Source organism: Paroedura picta, chromosome 3 (genome assembly GCF_049243985.1).
Source record: "Paroedura picta isolate Pp20150507F chromosome 3, Ppicta_v3.0, whole genome shotgun sequence".
NCBI classification, from domain to species: domain Eukaryota; kingdom Metazoa; phylum Chordata; class Lepidosauria; order Squamata; family Gekkonidae; genus Paroedura; species Paroedura picta.
Window position 1 is genome coordinate 94,331,553 of NC_135371.1, and position 16,424 is coordinate 94,347,976.

Sequence of the window (16,424 nt, forward strand, 5' to 3'; positions counted from 1 at the left end):
GCCCAGTTCTTGCCCTCCAAACAGTTCTTGCGGGAGGTACTTCCCACAAACATTTCCCGGACTTTTGTATGGTTCAAGGCCATTCAAACCTAGCAGCTTTCAGCTTAGAGCCAAGCTGTTACGTTTAAATGGTTGGCATCCATTTCAGCAGTCTGTTTTGCTTCCCACTTCTCAGTAGGGAGAAGAAAAACAGATTAACTCAAACTAGCTGGCTCATTGTGGGACTTTTGGTTAAGTTTGGGAACACCCCAAACCTAACTGGACTTTTCTGGTTCATGCCCATTCCTAGTAAAGATCCCTGTGAATGTCATATTAAAATAAACAGGATATACACAAGGGCACAGATAAAACTGCCATGCACAGTTCTTCATTGTGCCAAATGTTTTACACATGCTCAAGGTGGGGGGAAATGTGCTCATACTCACTACAGGAACTCGGTGACACTCTCGACCACAATCCTGAAAGAATATAACAAAAGAGTAACAATTTAATGACTTGGATTAGCCACAGGACATTCTCTGTAATGTGTAGTTCACTATAATTGCAGAAACTCAACTAATAGTTCACCTACTATGACTTCCTCTACTGGTGCCTTCCTGGAAATGTTTAGCTTTGCTTACGATACATTATACACTTGATCTTAGCCAAAAGGCCGAGAAGCGATGCTTACGATACATTATAATAGCTGACAAAGGTAAATGAGAGAACAGTGATCATGCTTCAGAAATGTTAATGCAAATTACCACCTATCCTTATTTTATTGTTCATCACTGATGGTCCATTGTTAGCATGATGGAACCAATTATTCTGTAAATAACCTCATATGGTCATTCATTTTCTTTCTTACAAAAATCAAAACAGAAATATGAAGAAACAATAATTTCTTACTTATTCTGTGCAACAAAGCTAGCTGTTTCTGCACAGGTTATAAAATAAGACAAAATAAAGTAAAACAAAGGAACCTCACCTCCACTTCTTGCATAGATTGGATACGAACTCCACACCTTTGTCCTCTTTCTTTAATATCCTCCTCAAAGGGGTCCATCAAAATAATGGATTTCAAGCCTGGGGTTTCTTTTTTCTCTACATGATCTAACAGGACTTTGGCTTTTTCAGGCTTATCACAAACTACTGTAGAAATATCAGCTGAACAAACAAACAAAAATGATACTTTAAAATAGTTTAAATCCAGTACTCATATCTTAAAGCCTGATGTTCCTTGATATCTATTTGTGACAATTATATTAAAAAGACCCAGGAAAATAATCTTTAAATTCCTTATCACTTCTCTTACCTTCATAGCCAAGGTGTTTGTGTATGTTTCTGTTTGGTGTTAAGTTCAGTATATTAAATTTTAACTTACTCCTTTTAAGTTGCTCCTCATATTATTTCACTCTAAATCATTTCACTCACCTTTGTTCTACGGTTTTATAAGACCAAGATGGAATTGTATTTTAAAGCATGTAATTTTGGAGACTATAGTAGCAAAGCAGAACAAATAAACTCTAAAATTGTTCAACTGCATTCTCCTAAAATGGTTGATAGAATGTATTTGATGCAAAAGTATTGCTGCAAGCAAAAAAGCCAAGATGTAATATAAATATGGACTCTTCTGATACCATATTGCCAATGGATTAGTGCAGATTTGGAGTTATCCTGAGCCCATGAAAATGACAGAGTGTTAAAGCTAGACAACACATAAAGCACTGTATCCATATTAGGATTGTGCATGGTAGTGTCCAAATCAGCCGTTCCAGGCCGATGCAGCCAGCACCGTGCCACAGGGGGGAGGGGAGATGCAGGCGCCAGTGCATCAGTCGGCGCACTCATGCCGGTGTGGAGCTCCGTGCCTGCGTGTGTGCGCCGAGTTGTGCACCATTGCCCATGCCTCCCCTCCTCCCCTGTGGCACAGCAGTGGCTGCGTCGGCCTGGAATGGCTGATTTGGCTGCCGCCGCACACACCCCTAATATGTTTCAGTCTCTTTCCCCTACAGAAAGAATTATCTATTTTTATGGGTAGTTACTACTTCAAAATCATAGCTTGCATTTAGCACAACGCATTTTAAAAAATATCCTGTTTTGAGAAAGTACATGCTGAGCACCTAGAGTTAACTAAACTTCCCTTTGGCAATTTCACTATCTACATTATCCTGTCAAGGTATTGCCAGGTATTTGGTATCAATGAGTAGTTAAGCAACCATCCATAGACAATCAACATTTACTGGGGCTAGGTTCTCTTGCTATCTTTTAGCACTATACTAGAACTGAAAATTCAGAAGTGAAGGAGTTCTAAAGTAATTCTTCTCAACAGCCAAATCAACTTTTGTCTCACACAGCAAAAACAGTTCTTGAAAAACCTATTCCCCCCCCCCCACTCCAAGAATCTAATTTTTTTACCTGTGTTGATAATATAGCGAATGGCTCCAGGGCCTAATGTATCATACAGTGGAACCACAACCATGGAATAGGTATAGCAAGCCAGTTCAGAAATGATCCACTAGAAGGAGATTATGAAAGGGTTAAGTTAAAGTCTGCATAAATATGATGTTGGAATAGAATTCTATTTTTAAAGAAAAAAATCTTGCCTCTGGCCGGTTCTGTGCAAAGACCCCAATAAACTGACTCGTTGATGGTTTACAGCCCTGTTGGAGTAAACCTGATCCCAATGCTTCTGCTCTTTCAGCGACCTGAAAGTTAAAGAAAATCCACGGCAGTTAAGAGGCCTGCATTACTATTCCTACCCACTAGTGCTTTTCAAGTTGCTGAACTCTTCCAGGGAAACAACTAGAATAATGTATGACGCAGCTCTCACAATACAGAAGAAATGTCATCATCATGGGTGAATTCTTATGGTGACAGTCTGACTAGCTATAGCTGAAGAAAACTTTTCATTTCTGAGTGTTAGTCTTTCATGTATTGGGAAGGGCTGTGGTTTAGTGATGGAGAATCTATTTTGCAATCCAAAGGTCCCAGGTTTAATCACCAGACTCTCCAGTTAAAAGGACCAGGTAATACATGAAAACCTCTGCCTAAGACCCTGCAAAGTTGTTGGCAGTCTTAGGTAATACTGACTTTGATGGATCAATGATTTCATTCAGTATATGTCAGCTTCATGTGTTCATGTATTCAATACAGTAAAGGGATTTGATAATTGCATTCAAACAGATTATCCTGTCTCCTTCAAATAGCTAGTATATAGACTATTTTTAAGGGGTTAAAAGTCAAAATGTAGTTAGTTCAGTTCAAGTATGCATATACTAATTATGAGAACATTCCTAGTTTACCTAACTACTGCAAACCAGCCAAAATTTCAGGAATGGAGACCACCACCCTTTTTTTGGAGGGGAGGGAAGCTTCCATATAACATTCTGAGCAAGACCTGTGGGTTTTTCAGTGTTTTGTCCTTTAAACATCTTCTGATCTGATTCAAAGAATAAAGTAACGTTCTGCTACCATGCAGAACATTCATGTAGATTCTCTATCCATAGCTAATCCAGGGAGGTACTAAATTCTACCTTCCAAATAACAAAACTAAGTTCCTCACCCACCCATCCTTCAGGACTTATTTCTGTTCCCAGCTGAGCCATGATGTAGACTTAAGCATGGTTCATATGGAAAGAAGGGTTGCTGGGCTACAGGTACTAATCCTCCCCCCTCCATGTGACGGAGGGACAGGGAGGAATGTTGGCAGGGGCAACAGCAAGCAGCACAGCGATGAAGTCTGCAGACACCTTGCCCACCTGTTGCCACCACTGCTGCTTCTGGATCTGGGGCAACTTTTCATACCCCATGTGGAAGCAGCTCAGGTCTGTAAAATTGCACAGGATGTTAACTCTGATGTGGCTAGAGTTGGGAAAAAATTAAGAAAAAAATCTCAATGAAAATTTGGAAGGAAAGGAAAACTCAGCAAGACATAATAATAAGAGGAGGAGGAATTGGTTTTTACACCCTGCATTTCACTATCCAAAGGATTTTCAAAGCAGCTTTCAAAAATCTTCCCTTCCTCTTCCCTTCCTCTTCCCACAACAGACATCCTGTGGGCTAGGTGGGGCTAAGAGAGCTCTGGGAACAGTGACTGGCACGGTCACCCAGCTGGCTGCATATGGAGGAGAGGGGAATCAAACCCGGCTCTCAAGATTAGAGGCTGCTGCTCTTAACTATTACACCAAGTGGTCAGGCTTCAGTGTCTGCATAGTTCTTGTGGGACCACCTCTGTGGATCATGACTCATCCCAACAATCCAGCTATCCCATTCCTTCCATTCTTTCCCACCTTGCCCCCTTTTCACCAAAAAGAATCCAAGTTCTTCAAAAGGCAAAGCAGGAACTTTCTCTTCCTTAGCAGCTAATAGCAAAGAATAGCGCCATGCAATGCTTCACATTGTAGCAGAAAGGAAGATCAGCAAAACATGCAGACATGCTCAATTTGCACAGCTTGCTCTATTTAAAAAAAACTGGCTCCTCTTTGTCTCCATTTTGTGTGGGGGAGGAGCACACTACAGCCCTCATGCTGAGTCTTCTACCAGAACAATTAATCCATAATTATTCCTTTGGCCTTTCTGTTGTTCCAACAAGAAACAAACAACAACAGGAAGCTCACCTCTTTGTACGACAACCACTGGTAAGGCTGTTTGGGTTTCCTGAATCCTAAGCAGGGACCATTCTCTGAAGAAAAGAGACAGGAGTGAGTGAGAAGTACCTAACCCTTTCCCTGAAGACTATTAATAATGCATTTCTTCAGATCCCTTGAGTTTTCTTTAATAGAATAGCATGCTTAAAAATAAGTCAACTATTGTTATCGCTGTGACCGTTTATGCACTGGAGGTTTCATGCCGGGCTGCAGGCTGGAGTTTTAGTCGTGGCAGGTTGTCCCACCTCTTCCTGCACCCACATGGGGGAGCATTTGGCCTGGTGCATATCGTCCACCCCCGATTTGTGCTCCTGCACAGGAGCTGGGGCAGTGAAGTTCCCAGTGCATAAGCAGTCTGTGAGTGCTTCTGAAATGCAAGAGTTCACGCCTAGGTTATCAAATTAAAGATGAAGCTATCTTTCTAAAGTTCTTTCTAAAATTTCTCTTAAAAGCCATTTGAAGTTTTTATTTGAAAATCAGGAAGCGATTGTGATATTAAGCACTTCCAGTCCTTTATTTACCAAGCATCATTATCAGATCAATGCTTTTCAATGTAAATATTCCACTCCTAATGGTTTAATTTTCCTTTTGTACAAGGAGGGTGAATTGTGAGAAAACACCTGTCATCATCTTCATCCTGTGTCCGTCTTTATGGAAAGTGGGATACGAATACAAGCCAAAGTCCTTTATAGGGGGGAAGAATTCTAGGAGATGTGGCTATATTGTCAGACTTGCCCACAATTCTCAGTTGCTATAATTATTATAGCATTATTAGTTTTGTTTCAACTTCTCTAGTGTTGGTAACACTATCTCAAGTTCTACATACATATTTACTTATGTTGTTGTTGAATAAAAGACATTTACCTTATGATGGTTAGATTACTGTTTATCCCCCTGCTCCCCCAAAAAGCTAAATAGAATTTAAAGTGAAACAACAGTTTTTCTAGCTCCATAAAAGCAGAGGATTAAGCCGAGGACAATTTTGCAGCTTGTAAAATTTGATTTGCCTTAGTTCTGACTGCTATGGTTGGACAGATCAAATTACTGACAAGGTTTATGATGAACCACTATGTAAAAACATCCCACATGACTTTTATACAGTTAAGCATCCTCCTGACAAAAGCATACTGTGGAAGGAAAAGCAGGAGGAAAATATATGGGGCAATAATATTTAGCTGTGAATTGTCACAGATGACAGTTCTTTATCTATTCCTCAGAGTTCGATGAAGAAAAATGGCAACAAGGAAGAGCTATGAACATGAATAGAGGTAAGGGCAAAATTTCTGTTTGACAACTGGAAAGAATTTCAATGACCTAAATCCATTTAGAATCCATTACCTAGAAATGTGACATCCTGATACACTTACACAGCAATGGACACAAAGGAACTCTTCACATGCTCTAAAACACTATTACTTCACATATTTAAGGCTTAACCCTGTCATTAAGAACATATGTTTTGTTGTGTTGCCACAGCTGCTCTGATTTGGAAAAAACGCTGCGGTGGGAGTTCCTTGAGCTGAAACACTGTTCAAAGTCCAGCGGGAGGACATGTCGGGGGCGATGGCAACACTGTTTATGGGAAATGAGGCCAAGTTGAGGACATAAGCCCACTGTGTCCTGGAACAATATACTGATGACCTGGAGGATGAGGCCAGGATCTCAGCAGTGGCTATGAAAACAACTACTGCCACAGTTGCTGCCCCCCACCCTCAGCCGGAGAGAATACCGTCTTGGCTCCTGGTTCTGATGGGTTCCCTAAGCTGTGGAAGTCTGCACCGACTTCAATGGGTTGGTGACATTTTTCCTTGTTCACGTGCAAGCCTGCATGGATAAGTGTAGCTATTTTTTCCACAATGGTGTATCTCGAGTGCGCTATGTGGATGCATTTCTGGAGTAAGAGGTAGCAGACTGATATGTGGGGCTACATGACTTGGATGCTTCAGAGCTCCTGAACTAAGAACAATTAATGCAAGAATTTGAGTTGCACTTTGAAGACCTTTTGCAAGAAGACATCATCTAAGAACAGCTGTGCAGGAGACCAAGACAGTCTCCCAGTATGCCACTGAGGTCCACTGCCTAGCAGCCAAAGTCTATGACTCGCATGAGACCAACAAGGTCCAGTTTTTCCACAATGGACTGTGTCCCGACCTCCTGTGGCATTGCAAGGGGCAGCAGAACCCCACCACCCTGCTGGGATGGGTGTGTATTGCAGAGGAGATAGAGACTTGGTTCTGGATCATGGAAATGGTGGTGATTTGGCATGCTGGGGAAGTGGCAAAGAAGCGTGCTGGTGTGTATTGGAAAACCGAACCCTGGTGCACACACCCCTCAGATGCAGCAGAGCACAACAACGGTGGGAGAAGGCCTGCATTTGGGATGCAGAGGAACCAGCTACTTCCTCACCAACTGCCCATCAAAGAAAGGGGTGAAACTGCCTGTGGTGGGCACTATGCCAGGCTCCTTGCTGACTCCCAAGAAACTGTCCACCTCACCTGGGGACCAAAAGATGCCTAGAAAGGGGGCTTGGGTGCTCCTGACTCCGCTGGATGAACATCTGGCACCACCATCATCTGAGGATTCTGAACAGGAGGCAGCTGAGAGTCACAAACCAGTGGGAAACGGGGCCAACTTGCCATGAGACAGCCCTGTTGGTAGGTCCCATACAGGGGTGGGAAATTGGTGAGTCCCATCCCTCTCCTGCTAGTTCCTGTGACACTTTCTGATACAGAGACAGGAGTGGGGATCTGAGTTCAAGGGGTTCTGGATTGCAGGTGCACCCGGACTTTAATTAATCTTTAATTAATCCTCAGATGTTCCAAGTGCTGGGAGTGGGCCTTGAGGAATCAAAAAGTCCAATTCAGTTTGCCCAGATAGACAGACATTTCTCAAAAGAGGGGGCAGCTACAGATCAGATGGCTCCCCTCCACTTAGACACTGAGGAACACTGGAGAGAAAGAAACCTGTAGTGGCCCTGGGGGCGGCCTTCCCATTTGTCCTGGGGCTGGATTAGCTTTGTTACCATGATCCCAGTGTCTGCTGGTGGTACCAAGTAATGACTACCAATGATCTGGGGTGTCAGGCTCCCTGCCGCTCAGTGGCTCTAGGAGGAAGCACCCAGGAGCATTCCAACATTGCAACTGCTCCCAGGACTGAACATGCAGGGCTGAGCCGCAAGGGGGGGCTGCCTAAAGGGTAGTGGTAATTAGGGGAGGTGTTTGATGAATTGGAGTGTGACAACCCCCCCCCCCACGATAACACAGACTCTGCCAGTGAGTTAAAACCGGGAGAGCCTTTACCAAGCACAAAGATTTATTCTACAGTTCCATGGGAGATGGAGGAGCTGCAGAAGTTTTTGGATAAAAACCTAACCCAAAGTTTTATCTGGCCCACCATGTTGTATATGGTGGTATCAGTGCTGTTAGTATAGAAAAAGGATGGGTCCCTGCAATTGTGACTACCAGGGGCTAAATGCCATTTTCACTTCAAATGTATATCCTCTTCCATTTATAAAGGATCTCCTGGGACAGCTGAAGTCAGGCAGGATCTATACCAAGCTCAACCTGAGGGAGGTGTACTACAGAGGGAGAATAAAACAGGGTCATGAGCACCTTAATGGCATTTAACACCCCCTAGGACAGCCTTCCATCCTTCCGAGGTTGGTAAAATGAGTCCCCAGCTTGCTGGGGGGTAAACGGTAATGACTGGGGAAGGCACTGGCAAACCACCCCGTATTGAGTCTGCCATGAAAACGCTAGAGGGCGTCACCCCAAGGGTCAGACATGACTCGGTGCTTGCACAGGGGATACCTTTACCTTTACCTTTTTAGGACAGTTGGAGTACTTCGTTATGCTGTTCATACTTTGTGATGCACCGGGAGTATTCATGAACCTCATAAATGAGGTCTTGCATGATCTGTTGTACAAGGGGGTCCTGGTTTATATTGATGACATCTTGACTTATTGGCTCAGTCTTCACATGCACCCACCTGGGGCTTGTGGCAGTAATGTGAAGCCAGGCAGTGGGGGCAGGACCAGCTTTCCAACTTGTCACTCCCACTGTGTGGCTCCAAAAAGATTTGGGGAGGGATGCTGAGTTTCTCATGCTCCACCCAAGCCTGGAGGAATGGGAAGGACTCTTTTGCCAAGTAGATTGGTGCTACATGATTGCCCAGCCTGAAGGTTTGAAATTATGTCATGATTCATTGGCAACAGGGCACTTTGGTTTTGTGAAAACCCTCCACCTGGTGCAGTGACATTATAGGTGGCCCTCACTGTGCAAGGATGTAAAATCTTATGGGCAAGGTTGCCTCGTGTGTCTCTTGCCCAAAAGGGCAGGAAGCAAGCCATGGGGGCTCATGTGTAGAGACCCCAGCCACCCCTGGAGTGATGTCTCCATGGATTTCATTACGGCTCTTCCCCTCAGCCACAGCAAGATTGTTCCATGGTTGGTTGTGAACCTGTTTTCTAAGCAAGCCCATTTTGTGCCCTGTACCTTCCTACCTATGCCCCAGAAACTGGCATCCCTGGGTTGCCCCACAAGTTAATCTGAGACAGAGGGTCACAGTTCATTTCCAAGTTCTGGCAGGAGCTCCTGGCATCACAGGGGATCAAGCAAGCCCTGAATTCAGGCTAATAGACAAACCTAGTGGGTTAACCAGGTCCTAGAACAATACCTTTGGTGCTTTGTTAACTACCAGCAGGATGACTGGGTCAAACCTAATCTCACTTGCTGAGTTCACCTATAATAATAGGTTCCACGCTAACATGGGGATGCTCCCCTTTGAGGTAGTTTATGGGACCAATGTGTTGGCTGCACCCACTTGGGTCCCTCGGCCTGACAGTCCTCTGGATCTGAAGGAGTGGGCAGTCCACATCCAGGCAGCCTGGCTGACCATCATGGCCACTCTGGACATGGCCAAAGAGGAATACAAAAAATGGGCTGACAAGAAATGCGTTCCTATGGAAGGTGAGGGACCAGGTTTATTTGTCTACCAAGCATCTTTGCTGCCAGCAGCCTTCCCATAAACTAGGGCGCTTTCACCATTAATGAAGTGGCTGTGGAACTCTCCCTGCCTAAGATGTAAATATGTCCATCCTGTGTTTCATTGTAGCATGCTATACCATGCTCCTGAACCGGATAAATGGCATTCTGGTCCTAATGCTCCAATTCTGGTATATGTGGATGAACACACCCACTGTGAAGTCAAGCAGATCTTGGACTCCAGTATGGGCAAAAGAAGTTGAGTAGAGATATTCAGATGAAACAGTCCTCTCATCAGCCCCACCTCCACATTTATATCATATACTTCCCACAGCCAAGTCCTGTTAATAGAGTCTAATCCCTTCTCTTGATGTTGCCTCCTGGCACTCGTACTCCCTGGCACTGGTTTCCTTTTTTCTCTTCTGTATCTACTGCCAGTCATCTTTACTGAGTGTCCCTGTTCTAGTTTCTTACAGAAAAAAAAATCAAATGAGCCCCAAATGGGAAAGTACAACAACAAAAAATGTGAATAAAGAAAATGAGCATGTATCATTTGTGGACTGCTACTTGCTAACATTAGAGAAGTATGCAGATAAAATCTAAATTATACTATGCATGGATTTTGCTTGATGGAACAACAGTAATGATGGAACATACATTGGGGTAACTTGGGAAGGAGCAGCTTGCTTTTAAAAATGACCCAGAAGAACAGGAGGTTATTGATGCAGGGGTGTGGTTGTAGTCCTGCCAACAGGCTGTATTAAAGGAAGAGACTGTTTTCTTAATATTTACCTTATTAGTGTAGAGATGTTTATATTGCACCCTTGTGAATGATCACATCATCAGAGCAGTTCATAAATATACATCCTTTCAGTAATCAATAAAAGTTAAAACGTTAAAATTATTAAAATTAAATGTTATTCCATTAGAATTGCAAGCCCCCTGGGATGGGTAAAGATTCTCCTGCTCCCAAGCTCTTTCCCACTGATCATGGCAGTAGTGTAAATTTTCTTAAATTAAAAATGGCCACCAGGCCAATATAATAACTTTACTTCCAGGGGGGACAGGAAAACACAGTCTTCCCAGCAATTGCTAGAGAGGGGTGATATCACTTATGGGTTTTCCCTGATGTCACACTGTTCCTGTCAATCATATAAAATACTCTCCTCTCCTCAGTCTTTTGCTGGTTGCCAAGCCAGACCTGGCAACTCTATGTTCCATTGTGTTTTACCTGAATGAAATAACATGCCTCCACTCTTAGGTTATGCCCTTTGTGCACAGAAAACTACCTTCTGCAGCTGTATTTTTACATTATGGTTACTCACAGCTCACATGGGAAATGGCCTAGTCTTGGTCAATGGCAAAGAATAAATGAGTTTATGACACAAATTAGTGCAACAGCAACCAACTACATCCACTATTTAGTAAAGAATGTCTTACTATCTTTCAAGGGAATGGAATCAGGAATTATACAATGTTAAATAAATTACATTTTCAATGTATGGCCAAACACTATCATTTTCAAATACTTACCGGATATATTGAAACCCCTTCTAAAGACCTCATACATGGTCCTCGCATCATCGTAGTAGTATGCTAACAATTGTGAAGTGTCACCTATTACAGATCTTCGAGCACCATCCCAGCCCTAGAGTAGGACAAGATAACAAAGGGAGATCAGGAGTTGGTAGAGATATGAATCTAACGAGAGCAAGAGTCCCCAGCATTTTTGAGCCTGATTCTGACATGGTATGGTAGATGCTGCCATAGGAGGTAGAGACAGCCACAAAATGGCTTCTGCAGCCTACCTTCAGTCATATGGTGAAGATTCATGTGCTGTGGTGGCAGCTGCTGCTAAAATAAAAATTTTAAGAATATGCACACAATGAAATCTCCAATGGCCAATCAGAATCCTTGCTGGGCAAAAGCCCTACCTGCTCCACCCACTTCTAAAAACATTTGGGGGGTGCCTGGAAAAGTATCAGTAGACACCATGGAGCCCATGGGTATCATACTGGGGAGCCCCTGAATTTTTTTCTGACAACTTTTTGGATAACATGAATGATGCAGCAATATACATGAAATATACATTTAATTCCATAACAGTACCGACAGGGAGCATTCCTGCAGACAGCAGTGAGAATATTTTGGAGACATAAGACCCAAAACAAGTGTTCAGAAAAATCAATACAGTTCTATGGAAATATTCTTACATAAAAACCACCCAACATAAGTGGAATTTTTCAGCAATTACCTCTTATTGTATGCAAATTGTGGTTTTAAGGTACTGTTGAGTTTGCATCTTCATACACAGACAAAACATAAGTACCCATGTTACTCCATTACAGAATTGATTTTTAAAAAGCAGTGCCTTTATTATGACCAACTAAAAAAGCACAACTTACACTTAGTAAGCAAGTTCAGAAGTTTCTCAGAACACGTAAATTATGCAAAAGCAATGGGGGGGGAGGGGCAGGACTATGAAGAAAAAGTTGTTCCTGGACAAGATGTTCATCAGAACCTGAAGGTTAAGCAACAATGACAACAACAAACAGGGCACAGTGAAGAAAAGCATTGCTGGGCAAGATGAAAAGCTCGCTTTTGATTGACCCAATCATGCAGATACTCTCACATACCAAACATACATTCCTGCTTAACATTTCCCTTATCAGTGATCCCAGTAATTTTCTGCATCTGCGCTTCCTTTATGGATATTTCCTGCAGGGCCTGTCTCACTCAAGCCATTCACTCATTTATATCCCAGTTTCCTCCCCAATGGAGACCCAAAGCTCACATCATTCTCCTCTTCCATTTTATCCTCACAACAATCCTATAAGGTAGCTTAGGTGACTTGTCCAGGGTTACCCAGCAAGTTTCCAGAAGTGGGGATTTGAACCCGAGTCTCTCAGATCTTTATCGAACCATCTTAATCATGATGTCATATAATAGCTTCCAATCAAGATCAGCTCAAGGTGAACTTCCTTTCAGCAATAAGGTGGATAACTAGAAGGAATATGGCCCTTCTGAACATTAGCCTTCCATAGTGGAATTCACCTTTCAAAGAAGCCTGCCAAGCTTAATCTCCATTGATTTAGACAGCTGGTAAAGACTACTTAAAATGGCTACTGAGAATTGTTTTCAGATGGTTATGATGCATGCATGTCTTTACTGTACTTTTACTCTGAAGGATCAGCTTTAGGAACTGTTGTCAGTAGAAATACATCTTGCCAAAAAAAACCCCAGCAGGCCTAGGGAAAACAAATTTCAAACTCAATTTAGTCATGTAGCTCATTGGGTGACTTTTGGCCAGTCTTCTTCTCTTAGCCAAGCCTTCCTCACAAGGTTTCTGTGTAGGCAAAAGTGCAAAATGAGAAAATCCTAGTGGCAGGCTCAAGTACGTAGGGTCTCACAGGGAGATACTATCTCCTGGATGTTATTGAACCTCTACATGTGCCCCCTCACCCAGGTTGGTCTGGGGTTTTGGGCTGGGTTGCCATCAGTATGCTGATGACACCTAGCTATTTCTATTGATGGGCAGCAATCTATCTACACCCCCAAATTCATTGGTCAAATGTCTGGAAGCCGTGGCGGACCTGCTTAAGTTGGCTGAAGTTAAATCTAGCTAAGATGGAAGTTCTCTGGCTTTGTCAGCACGCTGAGGGGGAAGTAGTGCAACACCTTCAGCCACTGTCAGGAGCCTGGATGTCTCTTAATCTATGGAGGTTCAGGCCACAAATGTCACTCATTGGGTGTTTTACCACCTTCATCAGGCACAACAACTTGCACATTACCTCTTGGCACCCAACCTAGCCACCGTGATCGAGGCAACTGTCACCTCCAGCTAGACTTCTATAACTTGCTTTACACAGGGCTGCCCTTGAAGCTGCTCTGGAAGCTCCAACTGGTCCAGAATGTGGTAGCTCGTGTCCTCATCGGAACCAAATTACTCCTGTGATCTCTCAGCTGCTCTATCTCCAGATTGGAGACAGAATCAGGTTCAAGGTTCTGATTCTTACTTTCGAAGCTCTACATGGTGTGGGACCCCTGTGTTTTGGGGACCACCTCTTCCGCTATGCCCCCCAAAGAATATTGAGCTCATGTGATCAAAATGTGCTAGACATCCAGAGTCCCAAAGAGGTTTTATTGGCATCAATCAGGATCAGAGCTTTTTTGGGCCCTGGTCTTGGCTGGTGGAATGCTCTATGTAGTGAGATCAGGGTCTTCTGGGACCTTAAACAGTTCCAGGGGACCTGTGAGATAGAGTTGTTCCACCAAACCTACAACTGAGGGCAGGAAATAACATCAAGAAGATGCTGGTCTCCCTGCTTGAGAACACATTTTTATGCTTGGAAACTAACCAGACACTGACTAACCAGACACTGACTAACTCCCCACCCCCCCAGATTTTACTATAAATTTAAACTTACATTTGATTAAATTTTATTATATGTAACTTACTTTGTATTGGTTGTTTTAAATCTGATGTTACCTGCCCTGAGCTGACCAAGGAAAAGCAAGATTTAAAAACAAAATTATTATTATTATTATTATTATTATTATTATTATTATTATTATTATTATTATTATTATTGCCTGCCTTTGCTCCTTGGAGTAATGGAGGCATGTAGGTAGGCTGGTCAGTAAGTAGACAAATATGTAGAGAGACTGATGCCTTGCACAGTTTTGTGCTTGGACCTCTTAAGCTGTACCCTACAACCTGATCAAGAGCACATGTACAGTCCCATCCCCCCCACTTGTTTTAACTTTTGCCCATCATTTCATGGGAATGAAGTAGTAGTTAGGCAAAGCAGGATGGGAAATAATAACACTTAAATCCAGGCATCTCAGATTATGTTGTAACTAATAATACTGGAAGTACCTTCATCCCATTATCAGTCAGATTAGATTTTTGAACCTCCTTTTCAATGTCAGTTGAAGCTGGTACTGGGTTTTGTGTGGCTGGTCTTTTTGCTAATCAGCCTGAAAAAACTAAGTCCAATTATGACACATCAGAGCAGTAGTCAACCAGAAACTCCTTTATATATGAGATCAATTGTCCAGAATATATGCCCTTCAATATTCTCTTCCTTGATTTCCCTTTCTAAATTTGCTGTGTTCTTTCCTAGCAATTCTTGATACACAAAAACGCCTGATGAAAAACTCCACATGACTCAGTAAGACTTCATAGCCCCACCAGGATATTCTAAATTAAGTACCCCTTAAAAGCCTTAGGGATGGAAGTACACAATTTCCATGGGGTAGTTTTAGTGTGTGTGTGTGTGTGTGTGTGTGTGTGTGTATATATATATATATGTATATATGTATATATGTATATATGTATATATGTATATATGTATATATGTATATATGTATATATGTATATATGTATATATGTATGTGTATGTGTATGTGTATGTGTATGTGTATGTGTGTGTATGTATATATGTATGTATGTATGTATGTATGTATGTATGTATGTATGTATATATATATATATATTAAATAATAAGATTTTAAATAATAAGAGGGGTTGAGCATAATAAAAGGAATCTCAGTAGTATAATTAGTCTCCCTTATTATTTTACAAATCTATCTCCAAAGATCACAAAGCATGTTACAAACAAAGACAGGCTCAAGGGAGTTTCATTGCATCATTCATGTTGTCCATAAAATAAATATTTTAAACATTTCAATTATATCTGGATGGCTACACCTTCAGTACTATCTCCTTTCTGTGGAAGATAGCAAATGGGAAGTGACTGCATGAAAAACTACTTCGCTTTATAGGATTGGAATTCATACAAAGACTGAAATCAATCTAAATCTATTTATTGCCAAACTTTCACTATGCATTAGTAGACAACTGCTTCAGCGATCCTAAACAGAGTTATATCTTTTTAAGTGTATTGCAGAAGATGGGCACTCAACTCTTCCAAGACATAGGTCCTATGGGTGGGGAGGAAGAATCCAGATTGGGAAGCACATCTCCCTAGCCTGGATGGGGTCCAATTGGAGATTCTACCTTAGCCAGGAATTTAGGGGTGACTTTTGATGCCTCCCTTTCCAGGGAGGCTCAAGTCATCAAGGTAGCCAAGCTGGCATTCTTCCACCTGTACCAAGTGAGGCTGCTAGCGCCCTATCTGGCCCCAGAACACCTAGCCACAGTAATCCATACAACAGTCACCTCCAGGCTAGACTTCTGTAACTCACTCTAAGCTGCCTGGCACTCATCCTTAACCTGGAAGTTGCAGCTGGTTCAAAATGTGGCTGTGAGGGTCTTCACTGGAACATCATGGAGGGCTCATATTCAGCCTGTGCTGTGCATTGGTTGCCAGTTGTGTTACGGATCACGTTTAAGGTTTTGGTTCTGACCTTTAAGGCCATGGTCTGGGGCTAGCATACTTGAGGGACCACCAATCTAATCAGTAAAAGCCTCTTTATGCTTGACAGACTAAAGAAAACTGAAATTACTCTCTAAATTAAAATGCCCCAACCAGGTTTCTCTTTTATGTATCTGGAGTCCTGCGCTGCTGATCTGTTCATGGAAACCAATCTGAAAATAAACAAATCTTCTTTGTGGCTAATAGACACTTCCTGCCTCAGTGACCTACATATCCTACTTGTGTACCACAAAACTTACCTCACAGCTGCAAATGCCCAGTTTTTGGAAAATCTGGAAATCGAGGGAATTTAATTAAAAAAAAAAAACTTGGTTCCCCTAAAATTATAATAGAAATGGCTTGTCATAGCATGCCAGGTATACAGAAGACATGTTGTTCTTCTGGCCCAGAAAAAAGTAATTGTACAGTCAAC

At 42.4% G+C, this 16,424-nt stretch overlaps 1 protein-coding gene across 9 annotated transcripts in view; it reads right to left on the reverse strand.

Moving 5' to 3' along the window:
• Positions 1-16,424, reverse strand: part of ACSL6 (acyl-CoA synthetase long chain family member 6) — a 131,696-nt gene that overhangs the window by 48,995 nt on the left and 66,277 nt on the right. For all 9 annotated transcript variants that reach the window (XM_077326879.1, XM_077326880.1, XM_077326882.1 and 6 more), the window contains 6 exons: positions 11,145-11,259; positions 4,599-4,663; positions 2,586-2,687; positions 2,398-2,497; positions 968-1,146; positions 426-458 (listed from right to left, as the gene is read on the reverse strand). In XM_077326879.1, the coding sequence (XP_077182994.1) occupies positions 426-458; positions 968-1,146; positions 2,398-2,497; positions 2,586-2,687; positions 4,599-4,663; positions 11,145-11,259 (594 nt within the window). The remainder of the gene's footprint in view (positions 1-425; positions 459-967; positions 1,147-2,397; positions 2,498-2,585; positions 2,688-4,598; positions 4,664-11,144; positions 11,260-16,424) is intronic.